Source organism: Heliconius melpomene, chromosome 10 (genome assembly GCF_056956725.1).
Source record: "Heliconius melpomene rosina isolate 202511_hmr_F chromosome 10, ASM5695672v1, whole genome shotgun sequence".
Lineage (NCBI taxonomy): Eukaryota > Metazoa > Arthropoda > Insecta > Lepidoptera > Nymphalidae > Heliconius > Heliconius melpomene.
Genome location: NC_140398.1, coordinates 14603196 through 14621151, shown reverse-complemented (window position 1 = coordinate 14621151; position 17956 = coordinate 14603196). Strand labels below are relative to the sequence as shown.

The following is a 17956-nucleotide window of genomic DNA, read 5'->3' as shown; positions in this document are numbered from 1 at the left end:
TAAAACAGTGACCTTCCTCCAGTATCGTCGACCCTATTTCCAAAGGTCAACCAAGGTCAACAGGATAAATTATAAGGATATCAACAACAATAATATGATAATTATTAAAAGTTATATTATAAAAGTAATGCATATATATGGTAAAAAAAATGAAAACAATGGTAAATAATTTAACATACAGCGAATATTAACCTTCTATATATAATTCTTTTTTTCGCGGGTAGACTCAAAAGTGCATACACGTCATTTTTATGTGCTCTTAAAAATCTTTTTTAATAAATTAGTTTAATCATTGAATATATGTGTTAAGTTTTAAATACTGGTGCTTAAGTTGACTATAACTAACTTTCCAACACAAATTTACACTAGTTGACTCAATCATGGATACGCCTGTGGAACAGTTACTAAGAAATATGAACGAATTATCCTCCATGTTTTCTTCTCGCATGGGTGAGTTCGAAAAGAACTTATCACAGCCTAGTTCAGCCACCACGACACCCACTTTGAAGGCTTTGACCGCAGATTTTAATACATTTAAGGCTTTTGTGTGGAAGACACTCGGCCTATTAAAGTCACAAGTTGAGCTGGTTATACGTAGTATGGACCGCTTGGACACCCACTCGAGGCGAAAGGTGCTTTTGCTCCATGGAATCAAGGAAGAGAAGGATGAGGATATTTTACAGAAGACTATAGAAATACTATCCAGACAAATGAAGTTGCCCGAAGTTAAGTCTACTTCTATTGAATCTTGTCACAGACTTGGTACTAAGAAGGATTCTGCCAGGCCTGTTATTATCAGATTTACCAGTCTAAAGATACGCTCCAACGTTTGGAATGCAAAGACTTCACTAAAAGGCACTAAAATTACTATGACCGAATTTTTAACGAAATCGCGTCAGGAAGTGTTCTTAGCGGCCCGTAAACACTTCGGTATTAGAAAATGCTGGTCTGCCGACGGCATGATAGTAATATTACTTAACAACAAATCACGAGTCAAGATTTCCTCTGTGCATGAACTTAATAGGTTAATAGAACAAAATCCACTTCTAAAGTCCACCGTCAATAACTAGCCGCATATCTTATTTGTTTATACCACCTTAAATTAGTCGGCTTATATGTGATAATTTGTGTAGTCATCTATTCATTTGATCATTCTCACTTTTTTTGTGTTCTAATTGTAGGGTACATTTTTTTTTTTTATTCTTAGCCGAAATATTATTTAAAAATACGTATGTTAAACTGTTTTTTTTTTTCTAATAATCTCGCTTGTTTACTTTGTAATTTACATCAAGTATATATCTGACATGTGTCATTTTGTTACAGAATAGAAATTATACAGATAATATTGGTAGTTAGTTCATTGTCTTTGTGTATTGCAGATTGTTTATGTATTATTTTTCTTAATTTCTTTGGTAAATTGTAGTTTTGTTTTTTTTTTTAATAATATTTTATCTAATGTAATGACTAGTGTATATAATCTTATTTTTTTTATAGTCAACTTGTGCACGTGGATTTTCTGTGTCATTTGTTATAGTTTAAATTATATTACATTCATATTTATATTTTAATTTATTTATATATAATATTTCATATATTTTTTTTATTTATAGTATTTTTTATATAGTATATTATAATGGATATTGACGATGAATTCTTCTCTTGCTCATCTAGCAATAACTATGACAGTACTGTTAGTAGTCACTCGTCTTTTTCAGATACTGAAACACTTGCTGACAAGCTGTCTAATATTTTCATCACTCCTTCCTCTCTATCCTTGGTGCATATAAACGCGCAGAGTATACCTGCTCACTATATCGATCTTCTCACATCCTTTGACTCCGGCATAGTCGATTGTATACTTATTTCTGAGACCTGGCTAAAACCATCCCTTTCCTCTTCTTGCTATTCCTTGCCGGGGTATCAGTTATTCCGTAACGATCGCACTGAACGTGGTGGTGGTGGCGTTGGCATTTACCTTCGCAACCATATTCCCGCTAGTGTGGTCTCCTGCTCCGCTCCTCATCCTAATGGTTCTCTAGAATATCTTTTTTTAGAATTGATATTGCGTCACACCAAAGTTCTTATTGGAGTTCTGTACTCCCCGAATGACCAAATCAATTACTTTAGCACTTTGGACAATATTCTTGAGAACCTCCGACCTCAATATGAACATGTCATATGTATGGGCGATTTAAATACCTGCCTGTTAAAAAATGATCGAAGGACTCACTTATTAAAAGATATAAATAATTCATATAATTTATTCCTCCTACCTATGTCTTCTCCTACCCATTATTTTCCTAACTGCAGGCCTTCCCTTATTGATCTTATTTCTGTCTCCAACCCCACTTTCGTCACTTCTTATGGCCAAATGTCCGCTCCTTTTTCCTTTCATGATCTAATCTATCTTTCCTATAAACTACGCCCACCTAGAGTTAAAGGCAAAATCCATTTTCAGCGCAATTTTAGGCATATGGACGTTGAACGCCTAAAGGATGATTTGAGGAACATCAACTGGTCTCCCATATTGTCCTCAAACAATATTGACTTTATGGTGGAATCATTAACTACCGAACTGATTAATATTTACAACATCTATGCCCCTGTAAGACCGGTTCGAATGAAGCATGCGCCTGCTCCCTGGTTAACACAAGTTATTAGGAACGCTATGACCAAACGTGATAGGGCCAAGGCTAAAAACAAAAAATGTCCATCGCAAGAAAACCTAAGTGCGTATAAGAAGTTGAGAAACATCTGCAACAGGCTGTGTAGGGATGCCAAACGTCGCTACATCCATAAAACTATTCAGAATCTTTGTCAAGCACAAGTTTGGAGATTCTTGGAGTCGTTTGGTGTGGGCAAAAACATTGATACTCATCAACTCTCAGTAAATCTTCAGACCCTCAATAAATTTTTTGCAACTCCACCAGTTAATATAAATCCCCAGTTAAAATTTAAAACACTTGCTTTTTTGTCTAATATTGTCCCACCTGACTCAGTTTCCTTTTCTTTCAAAGCTGTTACAGAAGATGATGTCAAGAAGTATGTTCACTCTATTTCCTCTAAAGCCTTCGGATGTGACAATCTCAGTCTTGAGATGATTCTTCCCGTGTTGGAGAGCATTGCACCAGTGGTTACCCACATTTTTAACTTTTCACTGTCTCGCAATGTCTTTCCTTCACAGTGGAAGAGTGCTTTTGTCATTCCACTTCCGAAAATCTCTAACGCTTCCAATGTCACTGATTACCGTCCTATATCTATCCTTCCTGTTCTCTCTAAAGTTCTTGAATCCTTAGTCAACAACCAACTTTACTCTTTCCTCTCATCCAACAATCTTTTATGTCCTTTTCAATCTGGCTTCCGTCCTTCTCACAGCACAGTGGGAGCACTGCTGAACATTACGGAAGACATTCGGTGTGCCATGGACAATACCAAACTCACTGTCATGGTTCTGCTGGATTTCAGCAGTGCTTTCAACTCTGTTGACCTCGATATACTTCTTGGCACTCTTCGGGCAGTCAATGTTTCCTTCGAAGCTGTAAGCTGGTTTCGTTCTTACCTCTTCGGACGCCGGCAGTGTATAAAAGCAAATGACACCACGTCGTCATGGCTTGATCTCACTGCCGGTGTTCCCCAAGGCGGCGTTCTTTCCCCACTTCTTTTCTCTATTTTTATTAACAACATCTCTGGAGTCATTACTTCTCCCTTCCATCTGTATGCGGATGATTTGCAACTTTATCGTCACTGTAGCTTAAATGATCTGCCTGCAGCTATTGAAGGTTTAAATAGCGATCTGTCTGCTATACAAACTTGGGCTGATTCTTTCGGTTTATTGATCAATCCAAAAAAATCCCAGGCAATTGTGATAGGTAGTAGCAGACTCAGATCTAAAATCAACTGGTATCTCGTCCCTGCGATTCAATACTCAGGAGTTACAATTCCTTTTTGCGAAAATGTTAGAAATTTAGGGCTTATAATGGATTCTAACCTCACCTGGGCACCCCATATTAATTCAATCAGCAAGCGCATGCATTTCTCTTATCATACTCTTAGGCGTCTCCAATACTTCCTTCCTCACAAAACCAAAATTATGCTAGCGCAATGTCTTCTGCTTCCAATACTCGACTATGCCGATGTTTGCTATTTGGATGTGACCGAGGAGCTACTTAACAAATTAGAGCGTCTTCAAAATCTGGCCATACGCTTTGTTTACGGCTTGCGTAAGTATGATCCTTTACTGTATATGCCGCATCCCTTTGGAACCAACTTCCCAATCTTATTCAGAAAAGCCATTCCCTAAACTCATTTAAATCCAAACTTAAAAAACATTTGCTTAAAAGTGAACGTAATTAGACATAGCTTTAATCAGTGTTTCTAGTATATATTATATATATGTATATATGTATGTATGTATGGGTATATATTATGTATGTATTATATATGTATGTATATGTATATATAGTCGATTTAATAGTATATATAATCATATATTTATAACTTGTATATATATATGTGTGTATGTATATATATTGTAGTATGTATTTTGTATATAATGTGTTAGTTAATATATATATTTTTCTGATATTTTAATAATTTTTTTTGATTGCACTGTGTTGTTATTCCGCTGTTTGGCACTCATCCACTTCCATAGGTTGGCTGGAAGAGATTTCTTTCAGAAATAAGCCCGCCATTGTAAACATATCTTTTTAACTGTTTTTTTAATTTTTTTCTTACATGTGCAATAAAGAATATATACTATATCGAACGTGTTATATGTGATAAAAAATACATCTCTATTTTTTACATTTACAATAGTATATAATAGTATAAACAAAATAATTTCACAATTTTAGACATAACAAATATTTTATGAATAAAAATAAACATATATATATATATATATATATATATACCAGATATACTCGGTATACTTTTACTATTTCTAGAAAGACATAACTTCATAATTCAAAGACTATGAGTTAAATGATTTCCTAGAAGATAAGCTTCATAATGACGTACGTTCACTAGGGAATTTAAAGCACGAAAATAATTTTCAATTAATAAAAACTGATTGTTTTTGCATCGTTAATTTTTCTCAGAAAGGTGACCAAGAAAGTTAAAAATCATGATATGGTGCAACAGATGTAGACATATGATGATAATAACCAAATATTTTATTGTTTTATAAAGAGATGTGGTACTTCTCATTTCAGTAATAAATAGCATTGTAGCTTACAGAGCTCGGCAGCGAGGAAGCCAAGTCAGCACCTTCAGCGTATGCTTGTAAAAGATTCTGCAAGTGTCCATTGTTCACCGCGTGTTCCACTTCTGAGAGGCGTTCCGCTGCGTCCCTACAAGTTTGGGCCGCCCACGTCCTGTATACGTACTTTTCCCTGATAAACCTCAGTCTTTCTTCCCTAAAACGGTAAAAAATAATGTAAATTATAAAGCATAAGATAAATTATTGACAGTAAAAAAAAATCCTTCCTTTGATATATTTGTAGAAAGTGCATTGTAGAGCTTGGCTTTTTATTTTGCTTTTAAATAAAAAGTACATTCTTTTTATATTTTCATAAATGTTTTGTTAAAAAAGTTTATTATTTCCAGATATATGGACCAACAGATATTATTGTTGGTAATAAAAATATTTTTAACAACAATGTAAATTATAAAACCATGATGTCAGCATATAATTAAATTAGCACTCGTTCTTGAAGGTGCAATTGGCAAAACCACTTAGAATATGGTGACTAAATAAAAACATATTTACTAACATAGTACTTTCTGGAGTTAATTTATCCCTCTCGTCGAGGGTATTCTCCATGACTTCATTGAACATCTGGTTCCCCATATGCCTCGCAAGCAACAGTTGTGACGTGCTCAGTCTGTCCAGTGTTAAAGATTGAATCCTCGATATATGAACACCTAATTCCCGATGGCTGCCAGAACATTCGATGCATACAATGACACCAAAATTTGTGGATAGCCACGTAGGATCTAAAAGTAATAATGTTTATGTTAGAATCAAAAATATTACATAAATAAAATATTTCATTTGTAAGAATTTATAGGTATAAATAACAATTCAATAAAATTAATTCTAACCGTGACGTATAACGACATATAACACATATTCAAAGATTTGCTAACTGGTAATCTATAAGTTACATGCAATGCAGCCGTTAAATGTCGTTTTATCTAATACTAGGTTTACTTGCGGTTTCGTTCGAGTGAAAAATTGAGAAATTTCTTTCACTAAGTCGCTCCTTAATTAATAATATTTCCATATAAAATTATAATATTGTATACTGTTATGTCACTCAACTTTTTAACAGAACACTGATAGGCACTTCTGAAATAGGTTTAGAACATTGAACTTTCGAAACTTCACCAGTACTTAACAAGTTCGACACAGAAAAGCGCTTTACTTAATGGGGTCTCCCTCTTAAAATATACGTATAGATCTACAAAAAAAAGCATCTATAGTTTAATATTTTTTTCAATCTTGAATGACCTTTGCATCACAATAGGTAAACAATACAAGTCTGTCGGTAGAACATGATTAAAATTCATAAAAACTATGCACCTCGTTAGAACAATGGGATAAATTATAAAACTGATGAGTTATAGCCACAATTAGTTAGCAGAAACAATACAACTTTATCGGCAATTAACACCAATTTCGATTGCCACTCGTGCTATACACAAAGCTAACGAATGAAATAATAATAAAAATATAGTATACAATAAATGATTCTAAAAACAGTATATCTTGAAAAAATACAGTGTACGTTTAACAAAAAGAAACTACAAATAAATACAATGTATCGCTCATGTAAGATAGTAATTCCAAGTGTGCCCCAGTTTCTAAATAATAACGAGACATATGACAAAACGTTTGATATAGTGAAATATCATGACATTTTTGTGAGCTCAACTAAAATAACAAGAATATAAAAACTCTATATTTAATCACCTTGTATTTAATTTCAACCTTTTATATATAAAAATTAAATAAAAAATTTTAATTAATTTGTTTGTACTAGACTGTTTCATCGAGTAGGTACACGTTGAACGTTCTTATCAATTTTTAAAAGGAAGTGAACTTCCTATTGTTGCTGAAAATACTAATTTCTTGACAAGGTCTGTGGTCACACAAATAATACTAATCAATACATAGATAGAGGTAGTTGGTTTATCTTGTTTAATGATATTTTAAAACAAATTATTTTTTTGATCTTCACATTGTATCTAGTATAGGAACTAAACGGCGTAATATCTTATCCGAGCGACTAATAAAAATAAATCCTGCCTCTAGTGAGAACCGAACTCACAACCATCGCACTTACAGTCATACTGTGTTCCACTGCGAAGAACAAATAAACATCATAATGGATTACCTATATAAATATTTTTATAACGAATTATTCCCCAACAGTACTAATTACGTAAATATTCAATTAAATAGATATTAGACAATAAACCCCTTAATTCTTGTAATTAATTGTATCTATCTATCTATCACAAATTAAATTAACTTCAGTTTTATTGGATAACGGGATAAATTCCTTAAAAAATTGACCTATCCAACGGAATTCAATTAACTTCTCTACGTCCGTGCCAGTGCCACCCCTCTTGACTTCGTTGCGCGACAAAACTAACGAAATAACGCCCAGCGAACTAGACTCTATTTCCGTTCTAGTGCCATATTTGTCTCCACTTTTATTAACATTTAACATTTCATTTTTAGACGTTGCAATTTAATCATGTATTTCGTCAAATCGTTATAATCGTTATAATAATTATCGATATTATTATTCAAATTTAACACTTTTAATATAGAATATTTTTAATTTAATTTTTATGCAAATTAACTTAATAATGTAACAAAACAAAATTATAATTCATTTTGGTGCATAGAGTTTATGTACATATCTACCACTAATATTAAAATACTATTGAAATTAATGAACGAGTTTAGTACTAAGCATTTTCCGTATTTGCATTTTAACCGGTCGCGTTGGACTTTTTACTTTAAAAAGGAGGTCGACATTGTATAAGTACTTACAGTAATAAATTTTAGCAAAACTAGGATATATTTTTAAGGCACGAACATTACTTTAAAAGTAATGTATATATAATTATATACAACAAAAGAAGGCCAGTCGTGGCGCAGGGGCACACTGTAAATGCGTTTGGTTGTGGGTTCGATCGCCACTCGAAGAAATTATAACGCTACGTTGAGCTCCGCCATTCAACACACAAATATCTTCAGAATTGGGCGGAGAAGCCTAGGGTGATTTGTGCGGGGTACAGCGTGAAGCTGATTTATTTTTTAAAGGTATAAATAAATTTATTTATGAAAATACTATGGAAAGTTAAATGGCAAGCATTTCTAAATTACCCTATTAAAATCCACCAATCCATTCATTTATGCAATCGGTACAAGCGTAGAGATACCATACAAACATTACGTTACTGCAATGATTGCTGTAATTACGAGAATATCATCAGCATTTTAAGTACCGTAATTTAAGACATAATAATAGCGCCGCGTTTAGTCTAACTGAATACGATAAGCCGTTGCCTTTGTTACGGATTCCATAAAATATAATATTTTTTTGTACATATACCTATTTTATAAAATAAAGCGTAGTAACTGTAATATTAGAGTTTCTAACTAAAACTAAAGTTATAATACGAAGTAAAATATAAAACTAAAACAGAGACTCGAGTAAAAGTTTGCTTCAAACAATGTCAACAGTTCAAAGCTAACATGTTTGACATGGTTGGTGGAACTTATATAAAATAATTTAAATATTATATTAGTTAAAAAAAAACATTAGACGACGAGAAATTAAAATGTATGTAGGCATATACGTTTTAAACAACACACATTACTCTACTAGATTATTATGCAGCAGAAAACTAGACTTCAATATGAAATAGAATAATATTTTTATTTTATAACTTAAATCATGTTTAGTAGTTTGTTGAATAAATAGGCTGAAAGTACAGGCTGGTAAATAAAACTTCTCATATTTTTTCATCAAAAAGAAGATCTAAATAAAAGAATAACTAGTTGAAACTAACCGCAAATGACGTCAAAAGTCACAAATAACAAGAACTTAACACATCATTAATCATTTAAATCAAAAAATCAACTCACCGTTAGTGGAGCCGCAGTCAGCGCACACATGGTTCCCAGGCAGAGACCTGACCGCCCGTATGATAGACCGCTGCAGGTCCAACAGAGAATGACCCGAGTCGTTACTCTCTCCGGCTTGCTGATGGAACGCCCTCATCAACGCACCTTCCTTACAATTAATCAGTACTGACGTCCAAGCCCTTTGCTCGTTTTCGTCTTCCGCTTGGAAATGGTATGTACGGTTATCTGGGGATCGTGTCATTAATATTTAGATATTCGCTGTTATCTTGTTTTTAGAATTCTACGAGGGGTAATTTTTTGACAAAAAATATTAACGAAAATGTCGTACGCTTTAATAATCATGCACAATTTACTAATTAGCTGTGTATATTTTTTATGTATTTCTATACTGAATTTGTCTAGGGCATTTATTGTTTTTTTATCACTTTACATATCCCAGTCCCAAGTATTCGATATAAACACACTAAAATCAATTCATTCTCCCTGCAATATTGAACATCGTAATCATGTCAATTGCATACAGCTGTGAAATTGACAGAACCATTTCCAATCAACGGCAACGTAGCGAACCGATGCTACCCACTCATAAAATGGCATGTTATTTCAAAGAAAAAAAATTATTACACAACGAAACGATACACCCGTTCGCTTTATCTCTACAAAACGCACACTCAGAAGTATCTCATTACTTATCTATTGCAGTTCGCTTATCGTGACGTACTTTATGTAAAAATATACGATTGATAGCGACCTAAACGCGGCTTCGCCCGCTTAAACTTCTTATGTTTATTTAGCCAAAAAAAATATACAAAATATTTACATAAATTGTAGTATCCTGATATATAAGTTATATTTTTGTACAGTATAGGTACATCTAAATCTGTTCACAAACAAACTTCAACATTTACAATATACATAACAAAATCTATTTAAGGCAGGAACTTATTTTAATAAAACCTGGCAATGAGACGCCTAGTTTATTTTTATTTGGCAAAGGTCAATGGGATAAAAACGATCTATAGTAGAACCCACGTCTAGATGTACAGCGTGGGCAGATATTGAAGTGAACTAATAAAATAAGAACCAAAATAGAAGACAATATTCTGTATTACATTTAAATAAAAAGAAAAATAAAGTCTTTTCAAATAATGTTTCTATAATAAAATTATGACTCAAATTAATTATTCGGTATTCGTTATCAACTTAATACCCTATATCGAATGTGACAAAACATCGAGTTTACAATATAAAATACCATTTAATCAACTTACATGAGACTAGATCGAAGGCCCTCTTATCGTCCGATGCAACTTTAATTTGGCACGTCAACAAATTCACTCTGGCTGGTGTTTTATTTTCATCAGCATGAAAAATATCCAGAAATCCCTCAGCCGTGACCCGACATCTTCTCTTTTGCCACACCCTCCTAACTTTACCTTCAGATTTCTTAAGAAGGTACCCACTGCGTGTCACGCCATGTTGTTTATCGCCTTGCAATTGGTGGAGAGAATATCCACCCACTGCTGATGCCGCCTAATATGGTGTAACAATCGTTATTATCTTGTATGCTAAGAGTAATTGTAAACTATGTTTATAATTATATACAAACATAATATATTAAATTCATTAAGACCTTTTTGTAGGTACATTTTATATAGTCCATATTCTATACAATACAAACAAAATTCCTTTGTACATTGTTACAATGCTAGCTTGACAATTGGATTTGACTATTGTTTGAGAATAAAATTTTTGCTATTGCGGCAGCGTGAATTTAAAATTTGGGTTCATAAAAAAGAATCGACAATGTCCTAGTAGGATAATATATCAGTCTAATTTTCATACATTACAGCCTTTTGTTTACAGTTGGAGAAGAATAATTCAAAGAAAATAAATATGAACATGAACTTGAATGATAAGCTTAGGGAAGCCTTCAACTGTTGCTCGACTACTTATCCTATGAAATAATGGCTGTACAAGCATTTACATTTAAAAGGATTCTTAAAGCATATAATCTACTTATCTTAAATACATTAATACTATTAAGTACATTACAAGTTGAAACGTTAAGCGTCTCAAAGAATTTGCATATGAATGATATAATTTACAATCTTTACCTCTCTATCCTGTGGTGTCGCTGCTCGTAACATATTTCTGAGTTCTAATAGCCTTCGTCGCTCGTCATCTTGCTGCTGTCGAATTTTCTGCAACTGTACACTAAGATCCGCAACGTAAACACCAAAATGTTCGATTGTTTTTAGGCCATCTTGAAAATAATTAGTTTGTGCGTGATAGTACTCCACCAGGTGCTGCAGCAACTCGATTCCCTTTTTCGTTTTGATTTCGTTGAACTTTATCAGGTACTGTAACAATTTTTACACATGGAGAACAGCCAGTGGTACAACAGACGGTTGGACGCCGTGAGAGGCGCGTGGGCCTGTTACCGCATCATCAGAGGAAGATCACGCGGGGTCTACTCGAGTAGGAATCGTACTGTGAAAACACAGATTATTTGCCCTTCCGCAGCTAAATATACAAATGATGACGCACGCGTACGCGCGTGTACGACGGTGGATCCCGATTTATATTTCAGAGTTGTGCAATAATAATACGAGAGACGACCTTGCACAACTGTCTTGACGTCTGGGCGTGTATATACGAGTATACTGTATTAATAAAGTACCATCTGTTATGTCGGCAAATATATTTTTCTTTCAGCTTCAACTGTATGCCGCATGTATCAGGGTAATCAAAGGGACCCTTGTGTTAAGACACTCCGCTTTCCGCCGAATTCTGGAGGCTTGATGAAGAAGTCAACGCTGCGTTTGGCAGACTGAAGAAGTGACAATTTCTTCGAGTGGGAATCGAATCTACAATCGGTCACGTTTATAGTTGGATACTTGTGTCCATGTACCACGACGACCTTAAAATATTTTTTGTAACTATGTAGATATTACATAAAAAGCGATACAACGTTTGCTAATTAAACATTATCTATAATACCCATACTTATGTATACATAAAATAAACTTTAACGATTATCACATTTAAATTATGAATAATTCTATCAAGTATCATCCATTACATGTAGATATAGCTGATGTTGGCATCAACGGCAGGAGTGTCTTCGCTGAACAGCGAACAAAGCGAGGGTCAAGACGGCACGGCAGCGGCCCTGCGTCGCGCAAGGCCGGTCGATGACCCGCCGCCACAGTACTGCACTGGCTAACCCACCTCAGTCTTTCTTTCATTATTTACCGCACCGACCACGACTAACGAGATAGTTCTCGGTGGTACATACATAAATATATCCTTTTATTCATAGCTAATTCTTAGAAGGCATATTTTCATGTTTTTAAATATTTAACATACATTTGTTAATAGGCGTTATATGTTGATAATAAAATTATAATTCGTAAAGATATGAAAATAGAAAGGAAAAGAAATTATATCCACGCAAACGCACATGAAATAAGATCAAATCTCATCAGGAAATCATCATCATCAGGAAATGTGGGCAGTAGAGCATATCATCGTCACACCAGGTTCACTCAAAAGGTAACCGTAAACGGTCCGTACTGGTTCACGGTTCGCTCCTGTTCAACGAACGGAATGCTCCTTTGAAAGTTTGTATACATAAGTATAAAAGCAACATAGAAATGCAAATGATAACAATATATAACTACTAATATGATAGAACACTTAAGAGAGAAATCTTTGGTGACATTTAAATAACCTTATTCGAAAATCATCCGTGGCTGAGGTTTAGACGAACGAAAAACTTGGTAAACATCAAATAAGAATAAGGAGGGACTTTTGTTATTTAAATATCGTAGCCCTTCCTCCTAAGCAAATGTTTAATATTACAATAATTTTAAATATTTATTTATTTTTATTTTAAACATACCATTATATAATAGTAAAATTTAGAACAAATCATGTTTCAATTTTCATATTTCACTATTCAACACAATGTCAAACTAAATATAGTCAAAATGCATCGTTAACGCCGTAGGCTACGGAGCGAGGGCAATCAATTTCAGGCTGGCAGTTGTGCAATAACGTGCCCGCGAACGTTCACACACACGCACACACCAACATCCATAGATAAGCGACGTACAGACATTTGGCATTCCAGAGCGACGACGACGCGAATTTTACTAGTGCCAACAGATTGCACCTAAAATTTTCTTCATTGTTTCAATATCAACCGACCAAATGGTTTTTTTTTTATTTTAAACGCCTAAAAGAATTTGGCATAGGAATTAAAAATCTTTTAATTAAAATTCGTTAAAAAAAATCAGTCACTGTCAATTGTTTTTCACATCTACCCGCTTGTTGACTGTAGATAATAATATGTTTTATTTTTACAGTTTATCTTTAGTATGTGCATAGATGTTGACACACGTATTAAAGAAGCAATAACGTAAAACTTTCCATATACATATAAATAATAATATATATCTTTCATTGTTTAATCTACAATATGGCCAGGCCGCGTTCCGTTACTCTCGCATGTCACATTGACATCCTGCGTAAATAATCGTACATTTTGTTTGAAGCAATTGTGAACGCGCGGCTAACGGCATATACCGCAGTCGCTGACACTGATGTGGACAACCATAAATTAATATCATGGCAACTTTAAAATTATAAACACCATTTGAAACGCAAACCCTTATTTCAAATTATTATTAAAGAACATGATTATTTCTTCAACTATCTATTTATATATTTATTCAATGTTAAACTGCTTCTGCATTGTTATCGGCAAAGATAATTTTCAAGATTACATGACGTAGTCTTATTACATGTGTTTTTTATATTTTAGATAAATATGAAAATAAAAAACCGGGTGATAAGTATTTATCATAAGTGATCTGTATCATTTGTATTATTAATGGAAGCACTAAGTGGCTGCCTGTGAGGAAATCGACGACAGTAAGGGCGCCCTGCGGGATTCGAACCTCGGCTTGCGACCGTCGAGCGGACTGGGATTTCACCTATGCCGTGATGTTATGCTAATGACAGTAGGAAATATTTGTTTGATATGCATATATACGTACACATAATATAGACGTTTAAAAAAAATTAAAAATGATAGGATTGCGGTATAACTTATTAAAATTGTACTGATGCATTCATATTTCAATCTTAAAAAAAAAAAACAATCCATTGCGAGATATTTCAAACTTGGACCTAAAGTAATTTTAAGAATAATACAATATGTATATTTCAATTACAGTTTAGTTAAAGTTTTGATTTGAACTACAAAAGCCAATACTAAAACTAAATTCAACTAACTGCTGTTAGGCGCTATGCCAAAAGTATTCATTAGCGGGACCAAAAAGAATGAAAGTTCCATTATACTCAAAATTTATATACATATACCTAACAGAAATCATTACAAACTTAGACCTAAGCATGTTTTTATTAATTTAACGATTCAAGTAAAAATATATATCAATTTATTTTTTTAATTAATTATTATAAATAAGCTATAATCTAATTATTATAATAAATTACCTCACACATCTGCAACTGAAACAACCTTCGTTCCTTTTCCATTTCATCGGCAATCTCAGCCGACGTAACCTCACTTCGTATTAATCCAGCTTCTTTTGCCTGTGATTTTTTCTCTTTTTCAATTTTCAGGTACTTTGACTCGTAGTCTTTAGATGCCTTATCAAAAGGCCTCTTGAGATCACCTTTAACCCCCCTGAGATCGCCTTTGAGTAGACTGTCTACAGGAAACATTACTATGTTGTTTATGTTCTGCATCTGTTAATGAAAGATTAAATTAATAGTTATATAGATAAAATAATTAGTTAATACTACAATCATCCTGCCTGCCATAATATTAATCCTGTTTAAATTAGTTATTTTTTTTCATTAAATGAAATTAAAAAAAAAAAACAAATAAATATTACTAAAATGGTAATTTACAATCTGTGCTCATATCAAGTAGTCAGTTGCCAAACATCTGCATTCCACGAGAGTCGAGCGTCGGCGTCAGCTTGAACTACAACTGCAGTACAGTCGTACACTCGGTTACCTCATAGTTTTGTTAGAACGTTCCACCTGGTTGCAAATGCACCGGCCGAATAGGCGTCGAACGTGGTGCGCTGAATAGCGATGGTTGTTGAGCAACCATAATGTATTCGCAAATTGAATATCCACAATAACATGAACCCTGACCTAAAACCTCCTGTCATATATGAATTCAAAATTTATATTATCTTTTTTTAAGCTTATTGCTGTATCCCGCACACATAGCAGGGTAGGCTGAGGTAACATGGGAATCCAGTGTTAAGACACTCTGTTCCCAGTTGAGTGGCGGAACTCAACGCCGCGTTTTGCCTCGTTACCAGAGAGAGCAAATGAATGAAAATATGAACAACTTCCTCGAGAGAGAATCATACCCACAACCTTTACCTTTAGAAAATACCGAAGAAAAACTGCGTTTATTTTAAAAATACTAAAAAGGCAAGCACACATGCCGTGAAACCGTTGCAACTTTTTCCTCGCAAAAAAAAATATGCAATATAAGCAAAACATTAACGCTAGCAAATCGAATACTCGAAGCGCGACATAATTGTGCAATCAATGGGGCGAACGCGCCACCGACAGACACCGAGAGAGGGTCAGAGGAACAAAGGGGTTGTCAACTTGTCACGTTGAAACCCTTCCTGGATGTTGTCGTAGGCCATTGAGCACTCCGCTAATTAATATGGAAGAGGGAAATTGTTGTTAACATGTCTTGTCGGCTTCATTTTGTTGAATACTTTAATCCGATAACAAAATGTGCGAATTAAAAATTCAAGCAACCCTTATTAGTTAATTATTTTTTATTGAAACATTTTATCTGGTCCGCTTTATTTTGAAATCTGGAAGAAATTAATAATATTAGTCGAATGTATCTATCAGTACAATGTATTTCAAAAGCCAGATATAAATATTCTAAACGTATATGTACGTACTCAATCGCTACAAACAGTAAACAATGCTAATTTAAATTTATATAATTTTCTCATTGATGGCATTGTTAGAACTGGGCCAAATGGACCAAAAATGGGAACAAAAGGCAAAGAAAGCACTAGCTTTCAAATAAAAAAATAATTATCAAAATAGGTCTACCCAATTGAAAGTTACCTCAAGGTAACAAAGAAAAAAACACTCGAATTCAGAACGTCCTCCTTATCCAGAAGTCGGTTAAATATATATGTTATAAATGTTAATAGAAATATAAAATACATACTGAAAGTGCCTAAGATATAAAACAAAATAAATTTCATATTTAAAGCTAGAAAATGTCAAACGACCTAGGAAACGAAATGGCTGACATGATCGTTGCACTGTAAAACATTATCGATCAATAACGTTTTATTAATAAGTCGACCTCAATAACGACTTTGTACGAGTATAGAAAGAAGACTGCACCACTTCCACTTTGCAGTATTTTAAATTTTTAATCATGTTTCTCTAAATTTTTATTTATAGTCATATTAACACTTTAAGCTTAAGCTTAAGCGTGTAAGCTTTTCTACACATTAAAAACACAAACAGAAACATTTAATGAACTAAAATAATAAGAAATATTATGAAAGCCATTAAAAAAAATATGTCAAGCGGCGCTCGCTTTTTACAAGTGAAAAAATCTTAATAATAGTTTCTAAAGAGAAATTTAATAACAAACAAGGGCAAAACGTAATTATTTTTCTGAATACACGGCCTACAATTTTCAAATTGAATATTACGTTGCGCAATACTTACAAAATAAATTGCAAATATAAAGAAAAAAACTACAGCCTTATATTAAAAAAATATTAAATTTCAGAAAATACAGATAATATGCTCCAGTGGTAGCGCAGAGGTACATTATAGGTTCGATTCCCACTCGAGGAAGTGAAATATTTATTATTTTCATTTATCTCCTCTTTCGTAACGAGGCAAAGCGCGGCGTTGAGTTCCGCCACTCAACACGCTTCCGGAATCCGCTGTAAAGTGGGGAACGAAGGATCTTATTACTAGGTTCCCAGGTTCCCTCTGCCTACCCTGCTGGGAGCGGGATACTGCGTGAAGCTGATTTGATTATTTTTTTATCTGCCAAATAATGTTATTTGAGAGACATTTTTGACAATTACTGAAAACATTACAAATAATATGTACATCTGTACAAATAATGGCGTTTACAGGTTCTATTTCAACATTTCTATAGCGCAACGAATAAGCATTTATCTAGCTGCAATCTTAAAATAACTTGGACACAATGCGTCGGACTACATATTTTTGTCGTAACACCTCGTAAACATTCTCGATTACTTGCAAAAAATTTTAGGCATGATGTTAAACAAAAGAACAGAGATTTAGTTTTCTCTTTTTTAGCCTTTCTGTTTGTTTATTTTTAGGTATATATATATTTAGTTTTGTAAACGTTTTACTTGTTGTTTACTTACTTACATGTCTCCTAAGATGTAGTTTTAGATGAATAATAGATAGATTTTTGTGATATACTCATAGCTATTTCTAAGAATAGTCCTTTCTGTACCCAAAAGGCACGCAGAACTCGGCGTTTCAATTTTGTTAAGAGCCTAACACAGCCCCACGTCATTCACAATATCTGCGAATGTACCTACTTGATAAGAGCAGAGTATATTTTTTTATATTTTACGTCTGCCTCTCAATTTTTAGTCTTTTAGTACCTACCTATTCATTGCTAAAAGTTCAATATTTTGCGTCGATCAATTAACTTCTAGTATATTAAAAAAAACCTAAATACAGTTGGAG

General features: G+C 33.7%; 1 protein-coding gene across 2 annotated transcripts in view; it reads right to left on the bottom strand.

Moving 5' to 3' along the window:
* Positions 1 to 17956, bottom strand: part of Asap (ArfGAP domain of ASAP) — a 40271-nt gene that overhangs the window by 8603 nt on the left and 13712 nt on the right. For both annotated transcript variants that reach the window (XM_085190747.1, XM_085190748.1), the window contains exons 4-9: positions 14696 to 14950; positions 11287 to 11532; positions 10441 to 10702; positions 9170 to 9394; positions 5775 to 5997; positions 5237 to 5417 (exon numbers count right to left, since the gene is read on the bottom strand). In XM_085190747.1, the coding sequence (XP_085046873.1) occupies positions 5237 to 5417; positions 5775 to 5997; positions 9170 to 9394; positions 10441 to 10702; positions 11287 to 11532; positions 14696 to 14950 (1392 nt within the window). The remainder of the gene's footprint in view (positions 1 to 5236; positions 5418 to 5774; positions 5998 to 9169; positions 9395 to 10440; positions 10703 to 11286; positions 11533 to 14695; positions 14951 to 17956) is intronic.